This window comes from Vigna angularis, chromosome 3, assembly GCF_016808095.1.
Source record: "Vigna angularis cultivar LongXiaoDou No.4 chromosome 3, ASM1680809v1, whole genome shotgun sequence".
Taxonomy (NCBI): Eukaryota; Viridiplantae; Streptophyta; class Magnoliopsida; order Fabales; family Fabaceae; genus Vigna; species Vigna angularis.
The window spans coordinates 28,625,009-28,640,026 of NC_068972.1; the positions used below are offsets into that span (position 1 = coordinate 28,625,009).

General features: G+C 33.5%; 1 protein-coding gene across 1 annotated transcript; it reads left to right on the forward strand.

The window, feature by feature from the left end:
- The first annotated feature begins 246 nt into the window (after positions 1 to 246).
- On the forward strand, positions 247 to 9,367 carry LOC108319334 (uncharacterized). The gene is made up of 3 exons (XM_017550439.2): positions 247 to 620; positions 6,598 to 6,651; positions 9,058 to 9,367. Exons 1-3 carry the CDS (start codon positions 345 to 347, stop codon positions 9,289 to 9,291), a joined length of 564 nt encoding a protein of 187 aa, XP_017405928.1. The 5' UTR covers positions 247 to 344; the 3' UTR covers positions 9,292 to 9,367.
- Positions 9,368 to 15,018: the final 5,651 nt, after the last annotated feature.

Sequence of the window (15,018 nt, forward strand, 5' to 3'; positions counted from 1 at the left end):
GCCACGTCAATAATGAGTATCCAACTAATCAACTTTTTGGTCAGGGAGGCAGTTTTTTCATTAGTTTTTTTAACGCGGTAAGCAAAAATGATTAACGTGCATCGTTTTTACTAAAAATAGGATGTTAGTGAATTTTTGAAAAAAAAAAGAACAACTCTAAAGAGACCGTACCAAAATACGTATTAAACCAAAACTAAAATATTCTTATTTGCTTTATTTTTTAAAATGTGGTGACTGAAACTTGAGGTGAAAATGAATATTGGGGAGCATTATCCTCCAGCACCACACAAACTAGCTATCTGCGGATTTCATTTTAGCGTGAACTGTGAGAAAGAGGCCTCACGATGATGGCATGTGGTAGTATAAGGATGAGTGTGCACCTAAGGGTGAGTGGATTTCATTTCCACGTTCCGCTCTCTTCCGCTTCTCTCCTACCTATTCACCACAACAGCGATTCCTTTTCGAAGCTTCGCAATCTCATTCGTCTCGGGGCGACGCCGTTGTTGTTACCCAAAGCCTCTGCCAGGAATGACGGCCCCACCGACGACGGAATCACTCTAGGCACTGTGAAGCTACCGTTGGACACCGACCTTCAGAGATTCGATTCCTTGCTCTTTCAGGTAACCAAACAACTTAAGCTTCTTTAATTTGAATCTATAAAATATAATACACATTAAATACTTCTATATTATTTTATAAAATTTCTTAGAAATTTTGATATTAATTATGACCAATTGCTAATTGCATTTATTGTAATATAACATATCTAAATTAATTTTCTTTGGTGAAAACAGTAATAACTAAGCAATATATTCATTAATTTCATTTCACCATTAGTCCGCTAATCTCAGATCAGGGACCTTAAGAATTATATATCGATGATTTTTTCAAGTAAGATTATTTAAAAATTATTATTTCAAATAAGAACTTAAATTAAAATTTCTTTTGAAAACATTATTTAAATAAAATACTTCACAAAATATTAGTAAAAATAAAATCATTCTTTCTAAAAGATGAATTTAGGTAAATTGCACCACAAATATTTAATTTATAATGTTTTTCTCTCGAATAAATTTACTTTGATAACTTAACTATTAAAATAAATAAATAAAATTAATTAAGTATATATATATATATATATTTAATATGTTAAATCTATAGTACGGATTTTATGCTTAGAAATATCCAAACACATTTTTTTATCATTCCTAATACGAAGTTTTTGCTGACTTTATATCCACAGCGTTGTGAAAACCGGAAAAGGAAAATAAAAGTTAGACGTAGAAATTACAGAGTGGAAAGTGTTGGAAGGAGATATTTTTCTAGTGTTTTGATTTTGGTTTGTGAACCTTTTGTGATAAACAAATAGAAAAAACTATGTAAACAAAAAAAAAAACTTTCTTTTCTGTCTTTTATTTACAAACTTGTTTCTTTCATGAGGCTTTGCGTATACTAAAGACGTCTAACATAAATAACTGTCATATAAACCAGTTAACACTTAAAATACAATTCTTAAATTTATTGTACTTGATGATGAGGTGTTGTTATCAATGCAGGGGGTGGGAAGAGAACCTTTTCCTCAAGGTTTGAGTTGGGGCGTAGTTGATTGGGATAAAAGGTGGGGTAGTAATGAGAAAATGGGAGTTGGATGTTAAAATGGTGGGTTTGGATTGTATTAGAGGATTGGATGAAATTTTTGTTTTGGAGTGTATGTGGGATTGAATAGCTAACTTTGGAAGAGGAAACAATTTGGGGGGTTATGTGGGTTGTTGGCTTGGTTGAGGTGCAAATTGAGATACATGCAATTGGGTGGGAGGTGGGTATTAATTATGGGATCAGTGGACTGACTTGAGCATATACGTGGAAGTGGTTTATTTGGTGGAAAAAGAAGGTGGGATGTGCAGAATTCTTTCGTATTATGTGTAAGTGGAGTGAATCTATTGAAACGAGTGTATATGGTGCGAGTGTTTTGGGGATTTCGTTGGAGGATTGGTCTTGAGTGGGTGGTAATCGCTTGGGTTAAAAGAATAGTTGTTGGCGTGATTTGTTGGCTGTAGTTGCCATTCGGTGATGAGATTATTATGAGAGTGACCTTTGGATGGACAAGTGGAAGTGAAAAGGTTCTTCGAGTGCAGGGGTATAGGTTTGTTGGGTGAGGTGAGATGATACTCAATAAAAAAAAAAACGAGTTTTACGCAATGTCCTTTGGATGATGGTGCTCGGCCCAAAAAGTTTGTGAAGATACTAAGTGGATGGTCTATTTCATTCATCATTAGTATATCTCATTTTATTATTTATTTTGGTGTCTGATGTTATAGAAGTTAGTTACGATTTTTTGTTATTGTGATATTTAGCCTGCATGTCACCTATTCTAGGAGAATCTTCAGAGTCATTGTTTTATTTGTTATACTGTGCATTGGGGAAAGGTAGAAAGAAAGCATTTCATTCCCTTCTATTGTCTTTTATTGGGAGGTGATTTGACCTCGAATTCAGGGCCCTTTATCTTTTTGTTAACATTTTGGTGTTCTCATTGTTTTCTTTTCCATAACATACAAAAATCTTTTCGATAAGATTGATGAAATGATCTTACAAATGTCACTTTTTTCCAACCAAATGATCGATATGCACACTCGTTTTTCTCACTTGGAATCCAAACCCCTCACTCCTCCTTCATCCCCTCCACCATTCCATTCCAATGACAACCCACCTTTACAACATCATTTCCTCCTGAAGTTGGATGTCCCCCGCTTTGATGGTACTGATCCTATTGGATAGATTTTAAAGATCACCTAATTCTTTCACTACCATAACACACCTGAAGAGGAACGTATCACTATTGCATCCTTTTACCTTGATGGGGCGACTTTAGCATGATTTCAATGAATGTACCGTAACAACCAAATTCTTTCCTAGACTTATTTGTTGCAAGCTCTAGAAGTCAGATTTGTTCCCACCGCCTTTGAAGACCCAAGGGGTATGCTTTTTAAGCTTTCTCAAAGCTCTTATGTTTCTGCTTACCTTAATGATTTTGAGGCCACTACAAATCGTGTGACTGGGTTGTCACCGCCTTCCCTATTGAGTTGCTTCCTCTTCGGTCTCAAGTCAGAAATTCGTCATGTGGTGGTGGCTCAACAATCACAAACGTTGTCATTAGCGGTGGGTTTGGCATGGTTGCAAGAAGAGAAATTATGGGATCTTTCTCGGGTTCAGTGCATTAAACCAATCTCATCATGGCCCTATTCATCTCCTACACGCATTGTTCCCACTTCTACTTAGCAATCACCATCGAAATCTCTCCCTCCCATTTTGCCTTCTCCATCTCCGAAAACTCGATATTGTCAATTGACGGAGGCAGAGATGACGGACCGTCGTCACGAGAAGGGGTTTTTCTTTAATTGTGATCAAAAATACTCACGCTCTCATCGATGTCTAGCTCACTTCCTCCTTCTCATCGTTGAAGAGGAAGACTCCACCGGTGGATCGGCGGCCTCAGATCCAACAAATTTGGATCCTAACCCGAGAATGGTTACCGACCTAAATCAATTTATATGCTTTGTCTAGAGCTATGGCCCTAGAAACACTTCGGCTCAATGGTCATGCTGGCCAAAACTAGATCCATGTGTTGGTGGATGGGGGTAGCACCCATAATTTCATTCAGAAGGAAGTGGCAATTCGTTTGGGCCTGGCCCAATCACTCACCACACCTGTCAAAGTACTGATTGTGACTGTGACTGGAGAAGAGTTTGCTTATACTAAGGTATGTTCTACGGTGGAGTTGTTAATTCAGGGGAATTCCTTTTAGTTAGATTCGTATGTGCTGGATATGGGGGGATCTGATGTAGTCCTTAGGCCCAATGGTTAAAGCAATTAGGGCCCATATTGATGGATTACCAAGCATTCACTATGAAATTTGTTTTTAATCAATCTATCATTGAACTCAGGGCGATTTTGGAAACAACCAACTTCCATTTCCTTACATAAATTCAAATGGGTTACCCGTTCTGATCCTACGACCAATTTGTATCCTTAGTGGTTCAGCTAGCTTCTACACAAGGCTCTCCTCTTTCACATTCTGATCCCAAGGTGCAACAATTACTCACTTCATTCTCCTCCTTATTTTTAGAGCCAACATCTCTACCCCCATCACGTGGAACTGATCACGCCATTCCTCTCTTCCCTAATTCTCATCCAGTCAATGTCAAACCTTACAAATATCCACAATCTCAGAAACTAGAAACAGAGAAGTAGGTTTCCAAAATTCTTGCATCAAGGTGGATACAACCAAGTTCAAGTTCGTTCTCTTTCCCCCTTCTCCTCTTGAAAAAGAAGGATGACTCGTGGCGTATGTGCGTGGATTATCGCACCTTGAATGGCATCACCGTCAAGGACCGATTTCCACTTCCCACTGTCAACGAGTTGTTGAATGTGTTGGGGTCTGCACGTTGTTTTTCGAAACTGGATCTCATCTCCGGGTTCCATCAAATTCTCCTCAAAACCTCTGATGCTCACAAAATGACCTTCCGAACAAATGATGGTCATTATGAGTATTGTGTAATGCCCTTCGGCTTGTGCAACGCTTCAGCAACATTCCAATCTACTATGAATGACATCTTCAGGCCCTTGTTACGTAAGACCGTTATTGTTTTTTTACGATATCTTGGTCTTCATTACTGATTTTGCTCAACATTTGTCACATCTTCATAAGGTATTTGAGATACTTGAATGCAATCAGTTCTACTTGCAACCTCATAAGTGTTCTTTTTTCCAATCACAAATCATCTATTTAGGGCACATTGTAATTGATGAAGGTGTGTCTCTAGACCCTGCACAAATCCAAGCTATGGTACAGTGGCCAATTCCCTCTTGCATTAAGGGACTGTGTGGATTCTTGGGATTAACAAGGTTTTGTTGAAAGTTCGTATGTGATTATACAACATCAACCCTTGACAGACTTCTCAAGAAGGGGAATTTCGCATGGTCTTCCACAGCTCAACATGCATTTAATACTACTGTTTTTTCATTGCCTGATTTCTCTAAGACATTATTTATGTGCAAACTAATACCTTTGGATCCATGATGGGTGCGGTCTTGGCTCAAGACAATCATCCGATTTCCTATTTCAGTAAAGTGTCCTGACCTCGTTGATCCAAATCCTCTGCTTATGTTTGTGAGCTTCATGCCATTACAAGTTCTGTAAAACAGTGGTGCCAATATTTATTGAGTCATTTCTTTATCATTCAGACTGATCAGAGGAGCTTGAAGGAGTTATTGACTCAAATTATTCAGACCCCTAAACAACAACATTTTCTTGTTAAACTACTCGATTATGATTATGAAATTCAGTACAAATTTGGCTCCAACATCTTGAATCATTTCCTCTTGTCAATATTTCTCCACCTTGTCATCCATAGTGGAATCAACCTAATCTTGAGTTTAGCATACATTTGGCATTCACTATGTCTTGTCGAAGTTGTACAACTTTACAAAAACCATCACATAGAAGGTGCTCCCTTGCTTCGTTAACATGTTGTCTTCCTCCATTCAAATAATCAATTCAAGGACTCCTCAATTTTATTGTAACAACTTTACTACAAATATTAGATTACGCAAATGTTATAAATGTTTGTTCATCTTATTGTACTCATCATTTATGTATATTGAACTAATTCAATCTTGATTCACATGTATGTTTCATAATTGTCATTGACATTATGTTTATATAAATGATATATTGACTCAATATATGTCAATCTTACTTTTAACATTAAAGGTATGACATTATCTCAATAAAGAAAACTCATTTTTTTTATAGTTGATTAATACATAAATATTAATCAAATTTCTTATATTCTATAAAGTTTTGATAACATATGTTGGTTTTTAGGACATTTTGCATTAGTGTTCAGGTATACGAAATGAAATATATTTAATTAAAAATATCAAACTAAATATGTGCATTCAAATATACCTGAATGTGTTATAATGATTGAATTTGAATAGTATGTATGTTGGTTTTAACAACAATTTTTAATCAAATGTCATTATATATAGTTGCTTTAAATTTTCAAAACACTATCAATCAAACATTCCCAATGATATTTAAAATATATGATACATCGACTTAATCTTATTTTAATGTGACATTGTTATACGGAGTTTTATAACTTTGTGTTTAAAAGTGAATATCAATAGAAAATTATTAAAATTGAACTTTTCTTAAATTTTTTTTAGTATATATATATATATATATATATATATATATATATATATATATATATATATATATATATATATATATATATATAGATATAGGGATAGATTTATATTTATAAGTATGTCACGTAATATGAGGAAATGATTTTATAGATGAATTTAAAGTTTTTTACAACATAAAAGGATATAAACTAGTCTGATGCAATTTTGGGCATAATGAATTAGTCTTATATTTTTAGTAAGAGATAATTTAAACTTTTAATTAATTCAAATGAATATTAGTGAAGCATCACATTAGTCACTTAATCGAGTTATTATTGAAATTGGGTATAGTTTGTTTCATGTTTTTTTTTTTTATTATTGACTTGTGGTTGTGTCTGACAGTGGGCAAATAGCCTTTGCCAAGGAGCCAATTTGCCTCTTCCTGTGCCTCTCAAGGTATATTATGCTTTTTTTTTATGTATTTTATTATTAGCCTATTTTAAAATCATAATTTCTTCATAAAACTGTTGTCAAAGATAAATTCTCGTTTTAAATAAATTTCCACACACTTGCTAAACATAAAAATTTTAGAACAAGAGTATTTCTGTGTGCACACACATATATTTCGGTTTTTCTTTGTGACATTAAGTATTTATGTGTTCTCGGATTTTCAGTGTTTAGACGTTTTATAATTATTATAATTTAATTTTTATGTTTATATTATTTAGTATTTTTATATTTTATTTAATCATGTTTGTTAAATTTCAAAATTTTAGTTTCTCATTCAAATGATTTTTTCTTCACAGTAAAATTGTGGAATGATATTGGTAGCTAAAAATATTTTGGAAAAATTTAAGATTGTAATTACTTTCTTCACACGAATAATGTTAGTTACTACCCTATTTTTTAATTTGGTTGTCCCAGCTTGTAAACAGTAATATCTAGATTGTTACATTTTTTTTGTGTTTTTTTGAGTGATTATGATAAGTTGTTCAACTGCTATAGTAGTATTTAGGTTTAATAACCTATTTTGTCTCCAGTTTTGTTGAATAATGTCAATTCAGTCACTTATTTTAAAAGTGTGTGAAATTAATTCTCACTTAAGAAATTTTTCATTAATATTGTCCCTCCCGTTAAACTGCACAAACGGCGTTAGCTTTTTCTTTCTCTCTCCTCTGAATTCCTCTGAACACAACAGTTTTTTCTACTTTTTAAACACATTTTAAATTTAAAAATCTAATCTTGTTTTTTTTTTCTTTCGACTCCCTATTTCTTTTCTTCTCATGCAGAACCATATTTTATTATTTCACTTTCACATTTTAAAACCTAGGGTGAAAATTTTTTAAACCCTATGAAATGGCTTTTGGTTCATTGGAATGGGTCGAAGAAACAGGAAGACACGTTGTTTGAAGTCCCCTTGTGTTTGTACTCACTAACTTTGTATTTAACCCCTAAACTGGATTTAACCTCATCTTCTATTTCACTTATCAATATCATTTTTCCTACTTATTTTAATCTACTCTTCTCTTCAATCTTTACGTTCTAATAATATCAACATATAATTTATTATCCTTTTTAGCTGGTTATTATCCTACTCTACAATGCTTTGATTAAACCTTTTTTTTGGTTCCTTACACTTAAGTGTTTCCAAACTAATCTCTATACACCAAATTATACTCAATTCAGTCCTTGTGAGTAGATTCTTAGTTTATGTAAGAAATCAGAATAAAGACATATGAAGTACTTGTATGAGTGATGATGTATATGAACCTCCAATCGTATTATTATTGTATATACAACTTATATACAGAATACAAAATTCATGTAATATTCTTGCCCCCTGATAACCATCCACTTCTCTGCATTGCTCTCTTCAAACCCCTCAGGCATCCACTTCTCCTTCTCTTCCTCACTCTCCTCCTTTCCCTTCTTCTCCGGCACCACCCATATGAACCCATCACCCGACACTTCCATCCCGCATGCAATCTATGTGTTTGGATTGCATTATTATTCTCTTCTTGTTTCTCTTGCATTTTTTGTTGTGGTTGAGAAAGGGTGTGTCTCACTGAATATAGGAATAGATGAGAAAGAGGTTGCAGATTTTCCTTGATTACAGAAGTTGAAGAGGGAAGGTGAAGGTTAGAAAATAGAAAGGTTCATACATGGTTTTTTTTTCTACTTCCAGTGCGCTTCGTAAATTTTAATAAAGAAAGAAAAAGATATTTTTTCTTATTCACGGGTTTCTACGTTAATTGATAGAGAACGAGAAAGAAAGAAAATAAAACATAAATGGATGATATGTGTATGTATGTGGGAAGAAGAATTTTAGAATGGTTAATAGCTTTTAGTGGGATAAAAATAAAAAATATACAATAAAATAAGTAATATAACAAGAGTGAAATAGATAAAAAATATAATAAATGAAAAATAAAGCACCAAAGACCTTGGCTATAAAACAATCATTTGGTGATTATTAATTTTTTTCAATATTCAGATGCTAAATGATGAAGAAAAAGTAATTTTTTTTACGTAAATGAATTGATACTTTTCAAAGGCTGAAGTAATGAAATAATTCACCAACCTATATATAATATATGATATTTTGTATCACTTTATTCAATTGTGCAGAGGAAAAAGTACTGACAAACAACTTTGCACAGAAAAGTAGAAGAGAGAAAAAAAAAAATTAACACCGTTTGTAAGTATTTAACGGAAGAGACTTAATTGAAGCAAATTTTACTAAGTAGAAATACAATTGACACTTTTTTAAAAAAAGAAACTTAATTGACACAATTCACTGTAACTAGGGACAAAATAAGCTATTAAACTTAGTATTTAATAGTCCTCATGTTTAATATACAGGTGGATAAAATAGCCGGTGGAGCTAGGTTGGGTTTTATCAGTATTGAGGATGGCAAAACTGAAGTTCTTGTGTATATTGATTGTTTGGTTTCTCCACCGAATCAAAATTCTGCTCCAATGTTTCGTGCCATTAGAAAAGGTCCCTTAAAGGATAAGGTACCACCTGGTGAGCCTAGAATTATGAGGAGCCTTCTTCAAGCTCTTCAAAAGTCAATTGAAATTGCCAAATTGTAAATGTTGTGTTTCTTTTTATTGTGAGGTTTTTGCTTTTGAATAAAAATTGACTTGAAGTTTGAATTATTTTAATTTATTTCCCCAATATTGCGCTGACTCACTAGTTTGAATTGATTAAAAATAGGTTGGATTGAACTTCAATTTTATTTTGTACTACACATTACATATATGAAAAGTAGGATTGGAAAAAATAATTTTTGGGTTGAACCTAACTATAAATTTTGTTTCAAACTTCATATATTTCATTTGAATTGAATCAAATTGTTTTTATGGTTTAAATAAATATTTTTATATGCACTGAATTCTTTTGAAATCTTTAAAGCTAAACTATTGTTTGAATTATTCTAAATATTTTTATATGCACTGAATTCTTTTGAAATCTTTAAAGCTAAACAATTGTTTGAATTATTCTAAATTACACTAAACCATTTTTAATTGTTTTTGAAAAAAAAAAGTGTAAGGATAAATTAAAATTTATTGATTGAATGCTAAATAATTTTATAAAAGAAAGGAAATCCAATCTAAATTAAAGAACACAATCCACATGATATGTGTTGAAGAAACAAATACTCTAAAAGGCGGGTAAAACACTAAACTATTTAATAGAAAAACAAGGTCAAAATAACTTTACAATGGTTAACTCAAACTAAGTTATCCGTGACAATTGTTTAAAACACATTTTAAGAGATATTTAGTACTCAAGTAATGATTATTAAATGAGTACACGGATTACTCATAATTATCCTTCTTAATCTTTTCTAAGACTAATAACTCCAAGTATATTTAGTTTCTACTTTTGGCTATAAAAGAAACAATGTATGAATCCAAGGAATAACACTCATAAAGATAATAAATGTAATATCCCAAAATCTAATAATAAACCATATCATAGTAGTCACAGAAATAATAAAATAAAACAGTTATAGACTGTGATATAAAGTATAAACTTTACGGTCATCCAAAATAACCGTATAATTTAAAACTTTATATACAAAAGAGTATTCCAACACTATACACCAAAATAAACAACCTAAATAAACTAAACAACAACATCCTCGCCCTCTAAAGCTTGCTCCAGAGGCACCTCATCTCCCTCTGCTCACATCCATCAGATGATCAATGCAAAAGAAAACACCACACATACAAAATACAATCACAAGCAGAAGGCTAAGCTAGATATACAATAAAACATACAGTTTAATAGCACAAAACATACACAACATAAATCAAGCAAAGTAACTAAATAAAACATCCTAGCATGTTATGTTCTAGACTTGACTTGTCCGAACATAGAATGATTGTTGAGCTATGACAGGTCATGCACTCATGGTGGCCTCTACTACTTTGCAAAGCCATTACCAATGGGTTTCACCCTACCACACTCACGAGGTTAGTCTGTTTTGGGCCTTGAGGCATACAGGAAGCCCTCAAGACTAAGACCTCCTGCTACTCCTCACGATATGGTTCAATCCTCTCTACTTGAGAATGAAAGACCATTGGAGTTTAAGGATAACCCCCAAGACTGAGCTTTTGCATTCATTCTAAACACCCTGGAATCTTACCAAGAGATTCTACACTAAAGCTTACATTCCTCGCTTTGATTCACATACTTTTACTTGGAACATGACTCATAATCATACTAAATCATATACCATATTTCATACATCGGACAAGCTTTACAATGTATTACAATTCATTCAGGTTCAATCAATACAAGAAAGAAACAGGTGAACAATAACCTGGACCATTCGCACAGCGCACACATTCACAAAGCGAATCCAGAGGTTTCTCGCACAGCGACCCAACTCGATGTGCGAATCCTCAAACAGAGACCCACCCCTATAACCATTCGCACATCGATTAAATTCGCTGTGCGAATAAACTCTTAATATTATCAGACCCTAACCCCTCGCATAGCGCCCCAATTTGCTATGCGAGAGCCCTAAGAAGTGGCTCAAACTCCACAAACCCTCACAGAGCACACCTATTTGTTATTCGAATAAAAATGGTAGTAGTCCTAGACCCCAACCAGGCGCATAGCGCCTTGATTCGCCATGTGGATCATCAGACAAAGAACAAACCTCTCAAACCATTCGCACAGCACACCAATTCACTGTGTGAATGCCTTGGTAGAGAGCATCTCGCTAGGGCGACTCGCTGTGCGAATCTATTCGCTCAGCGAGTTGCATAATCTGCAGAACGAAAATCTGCAGAATTATTCAACTCAGACCCCAATTACCAATGCTATCTATTTTTTCCAACTTCTAACACTCCTAGATTGTGTTATATACCTAATTATACTGGACTAAGTGATTCTAAACCTTCCTTACATCAATCTAAAGTGCTTATGGATCAATTCCTACTCTAGAACATGAAATTTATCAACTTAGGGACCCAAATCACAATCTACCACTTTGAACATATTTTTGACCATTTTGATGACTCAAAAAAGTCACATTTGACTTACCCAAATTGTCCCAACAAGCCAATTGAGCCCTCAACTCCAATTTCTCATTTTCACTATGATAACGGTTCATTTCACCGTTATTTGAGAGTAAATTTTAATATCAAATGAACCCTTTTTGACTTTGATAAACAAATTTTTAATCCCCGAAAACAGAGTCAAAAACTTGTTAAGACCTCGGCAAGTGTACCGAATCGTATCAAGTAATAATAAATGGTAAGACCAAGTATCGTTTCCCAAGAGACTCACGACACTAAACAATTATATAATCAAGAATCAATTCAATACATGAGAGTTTAAGAGGTTACATCTTTCCCAACAACAAATAAGGTTTAGCTCTCCATTATTATGGTGAAACTAGATGAACAATGGAATGAAAGAATGGAAGAGATAGAAAAACCCTAGAAAGAGAAGAGGAGACTCCCGCATCCCCAAATATGCCCCCAAGGGGTGAAAAATGTGTTTCTGTGCTCAAGCCATCAAAAGATACTAACCCTAGGACGTGCAAGTCCTTAAATAGAACATAAAAACAACAGAAAATAGGTCCAAGCCCATAAATAATAACAGAAAACAGGTCCAAGTCCACGTCGTCGGCGCTCAGCGGCACTTTTGGCGCTCAGCGGTAAGTGCGGCACTGGCGCTCCGCATAACTTTTTCTACACTATGGTTGACTTTTCTGCACTCTGGTTGACTGGTTGACTTTTCTACATTCTAGTTGACTTTTCTACACTATGGTTGACGTTTTTGCATTCTGGTTGACTTTTCTGCATTCCAACCATTCGGTACTTTAACTCTTTTTTTAAATCATTCCAATAGCCTACAAAATCAAGGGAATCTAACACAAAACCATTAAATTCACCTTCAACTCTCTTATTCACAAAACTAATGCAAAAACATGAGTTCAAGCAAACTTCTAAGTCAAAAAGGGTGGTTTTAATATCAAAATTAAGTATAAAAATAACGGTTTTTCAACCGTTATCACAACCCCAAACTTGAAACTTTGCTTGTCCTCAAGCAAAACAAAACCTGGCTTAAATAAAATAATATGATACTACAATGGTCTAGCACACTAAAAAGCATTTTAATCTTAGGACAAGTAAATCACTCATGAATGCTCATCATAGAAAGATTAGTCAAGATATAATGATGCTTTAGCCAATTAAGCTTCAACTATGGTGCTCACATAATCAAGAAATACACAACAGATGGAAACCTCATGAATAATCAACAACCAAGCAAGAATGTTATCATAGAGTGCATGGAACTATTCCTCACCAAAGATAATGTTTTACTCAAGCACTCAAAAGTGTTTCACTCAAGCACTTAAAAGTGTTTCACTCAAGCACTCAAAAGTGTTTCACTCAAACACTCAAAAGTGTTTCACTCAAACTCAAAGGTGTATAGTGAGATGACACTCTTACACTCTACCATACAATGTCACATGAATCAACTTTGCCTTTCATTTAACCACATATCAAACACATTCCTAAGGAAGTTATCATCACAAGGACTTTACAAGGCTTGTATTGAGGCTGGGCTAAGAAGAAAATTGGTTTCTCTAGACAACAAAATTCCTTGAGTTAAGAGAGTGCATAATTCATTTATTCACATTTACAATCATCTCTCTTTATCCTTTTATGTAAGAAACCAAATCTTCAACTTATTCCCAACTTTCCTTTCATTGAGCTCAACCTTTTCTTTTCTTTCTTTTCTTCTCTTTTCTTTTTCTTTTGCTTTTTGCTTTTGCTCAATGCTCTTTGATAAATTTCACAAAGTTCTTTCCGGTTTCTCATCACCCCAAACTTGAACCATTCTCCATTACCACAAAACATACTCTACTTAACTCAAGGTAAGGATTTCAAAAAGGGTTTTTCCACTTTTCAAATTTAGGCTCAAGGTGCAAAGGTTAGAGAAAACATTGATCTTTATTGGGTTCACCTATAAACATTGGCTCTAAGGGAGAAGAAAAACATGGCCTTGATCATTTGTAACATGTAAGCAAGTGGTTCAATCATAGAAAATTAGGCAAAATCAATCATGCTTCCAAAGCAATAGCACTCAATCAATCAAAAACTCTGGAGCCTAATCTCTCATAGGTTAACTCAGTTCCATAATTTGATAAACATCTTGCTCAGTATCATAATCACAATCACAAGTCATCATGCATCTGTTTCACAATATTATGAGCAACCACCTGTGTTATTAGCATCATGCATCATGTCAACATCAATCAATATAATTAGCATCATAAAGCAACACTTGTCACAAATATAACATCATCATCAAACCATTGCATCACAGATTAAATTTTAAGCCAAGTAAATCATAACCTATTCTAGAAACAGAAGCAAATTAAAGTTCACAAAAATAAAAAGACAAGTTTAGAAAACTGGGGTGCCTCCCAGGTAGCGCTTGCTTAACGTCACGAGCCTGACCCAAAATCCTTTAGTATCCTTTAGTAGACGCATATCTTTATGACCAACACCCATCACTAGGTGTATACAAACATAATATCCTTCAGTAGATACTCTTCCACTAACATCCATCAGTAGATGCAAATCTTTTTCATCAACACTCATTAGTAAGTGTCTTATAACATAGTATCCTTCAGTAGATACTCAATCACCTAGCATCCATCAGTAGATGCAAATCCTTTTCATCAACACTCATCAGTAAGTGTCTGATAGCATAGTATCCTTCAATAGATACTCTATCACCTAGCATCCATCAATAGATGTTGTGCTTTTTCTCTTGATGATCTTGTGCTCCTAGTACAGATTTTCGAATTTTATCTTACAAACACTAAAGAACACTGCACTAGAGCACCCAATTAGCACAAACAGATAAAAAAATAAAAAGAAAAAAATGAAGAGATAGAAAGATAAAAAGATAAAAAGATAGAAAGATAGAAAGATAAAAAATAAATAAATAAAAAAGTAAAAAGATACAAAGATAAAAAGATGAAAAGATAAAAAATAAAAAGATGAAAAGAAAAAAAAATAAAAATATGAAAAGATAGAAAGATAAAAAGATGAAAAGATAGAAAGATAAAAAGATGAAAAGATAGAAAGATAAAAAGATGAAAAGATGAAAAGATAAAAAGATGGAAAGATAAAAAGATGGAAAGATAAAAAAAATAAAAAGATAAAAAGATAAAAAAAATAAAAAGATAAAAAGATAAAAAAAATAAAAATAAAAAGATAAAAAGATAAAAAGATATAAAATAAAGAGATAAAAAGTCTAATTGGTTAAGAATCACACAA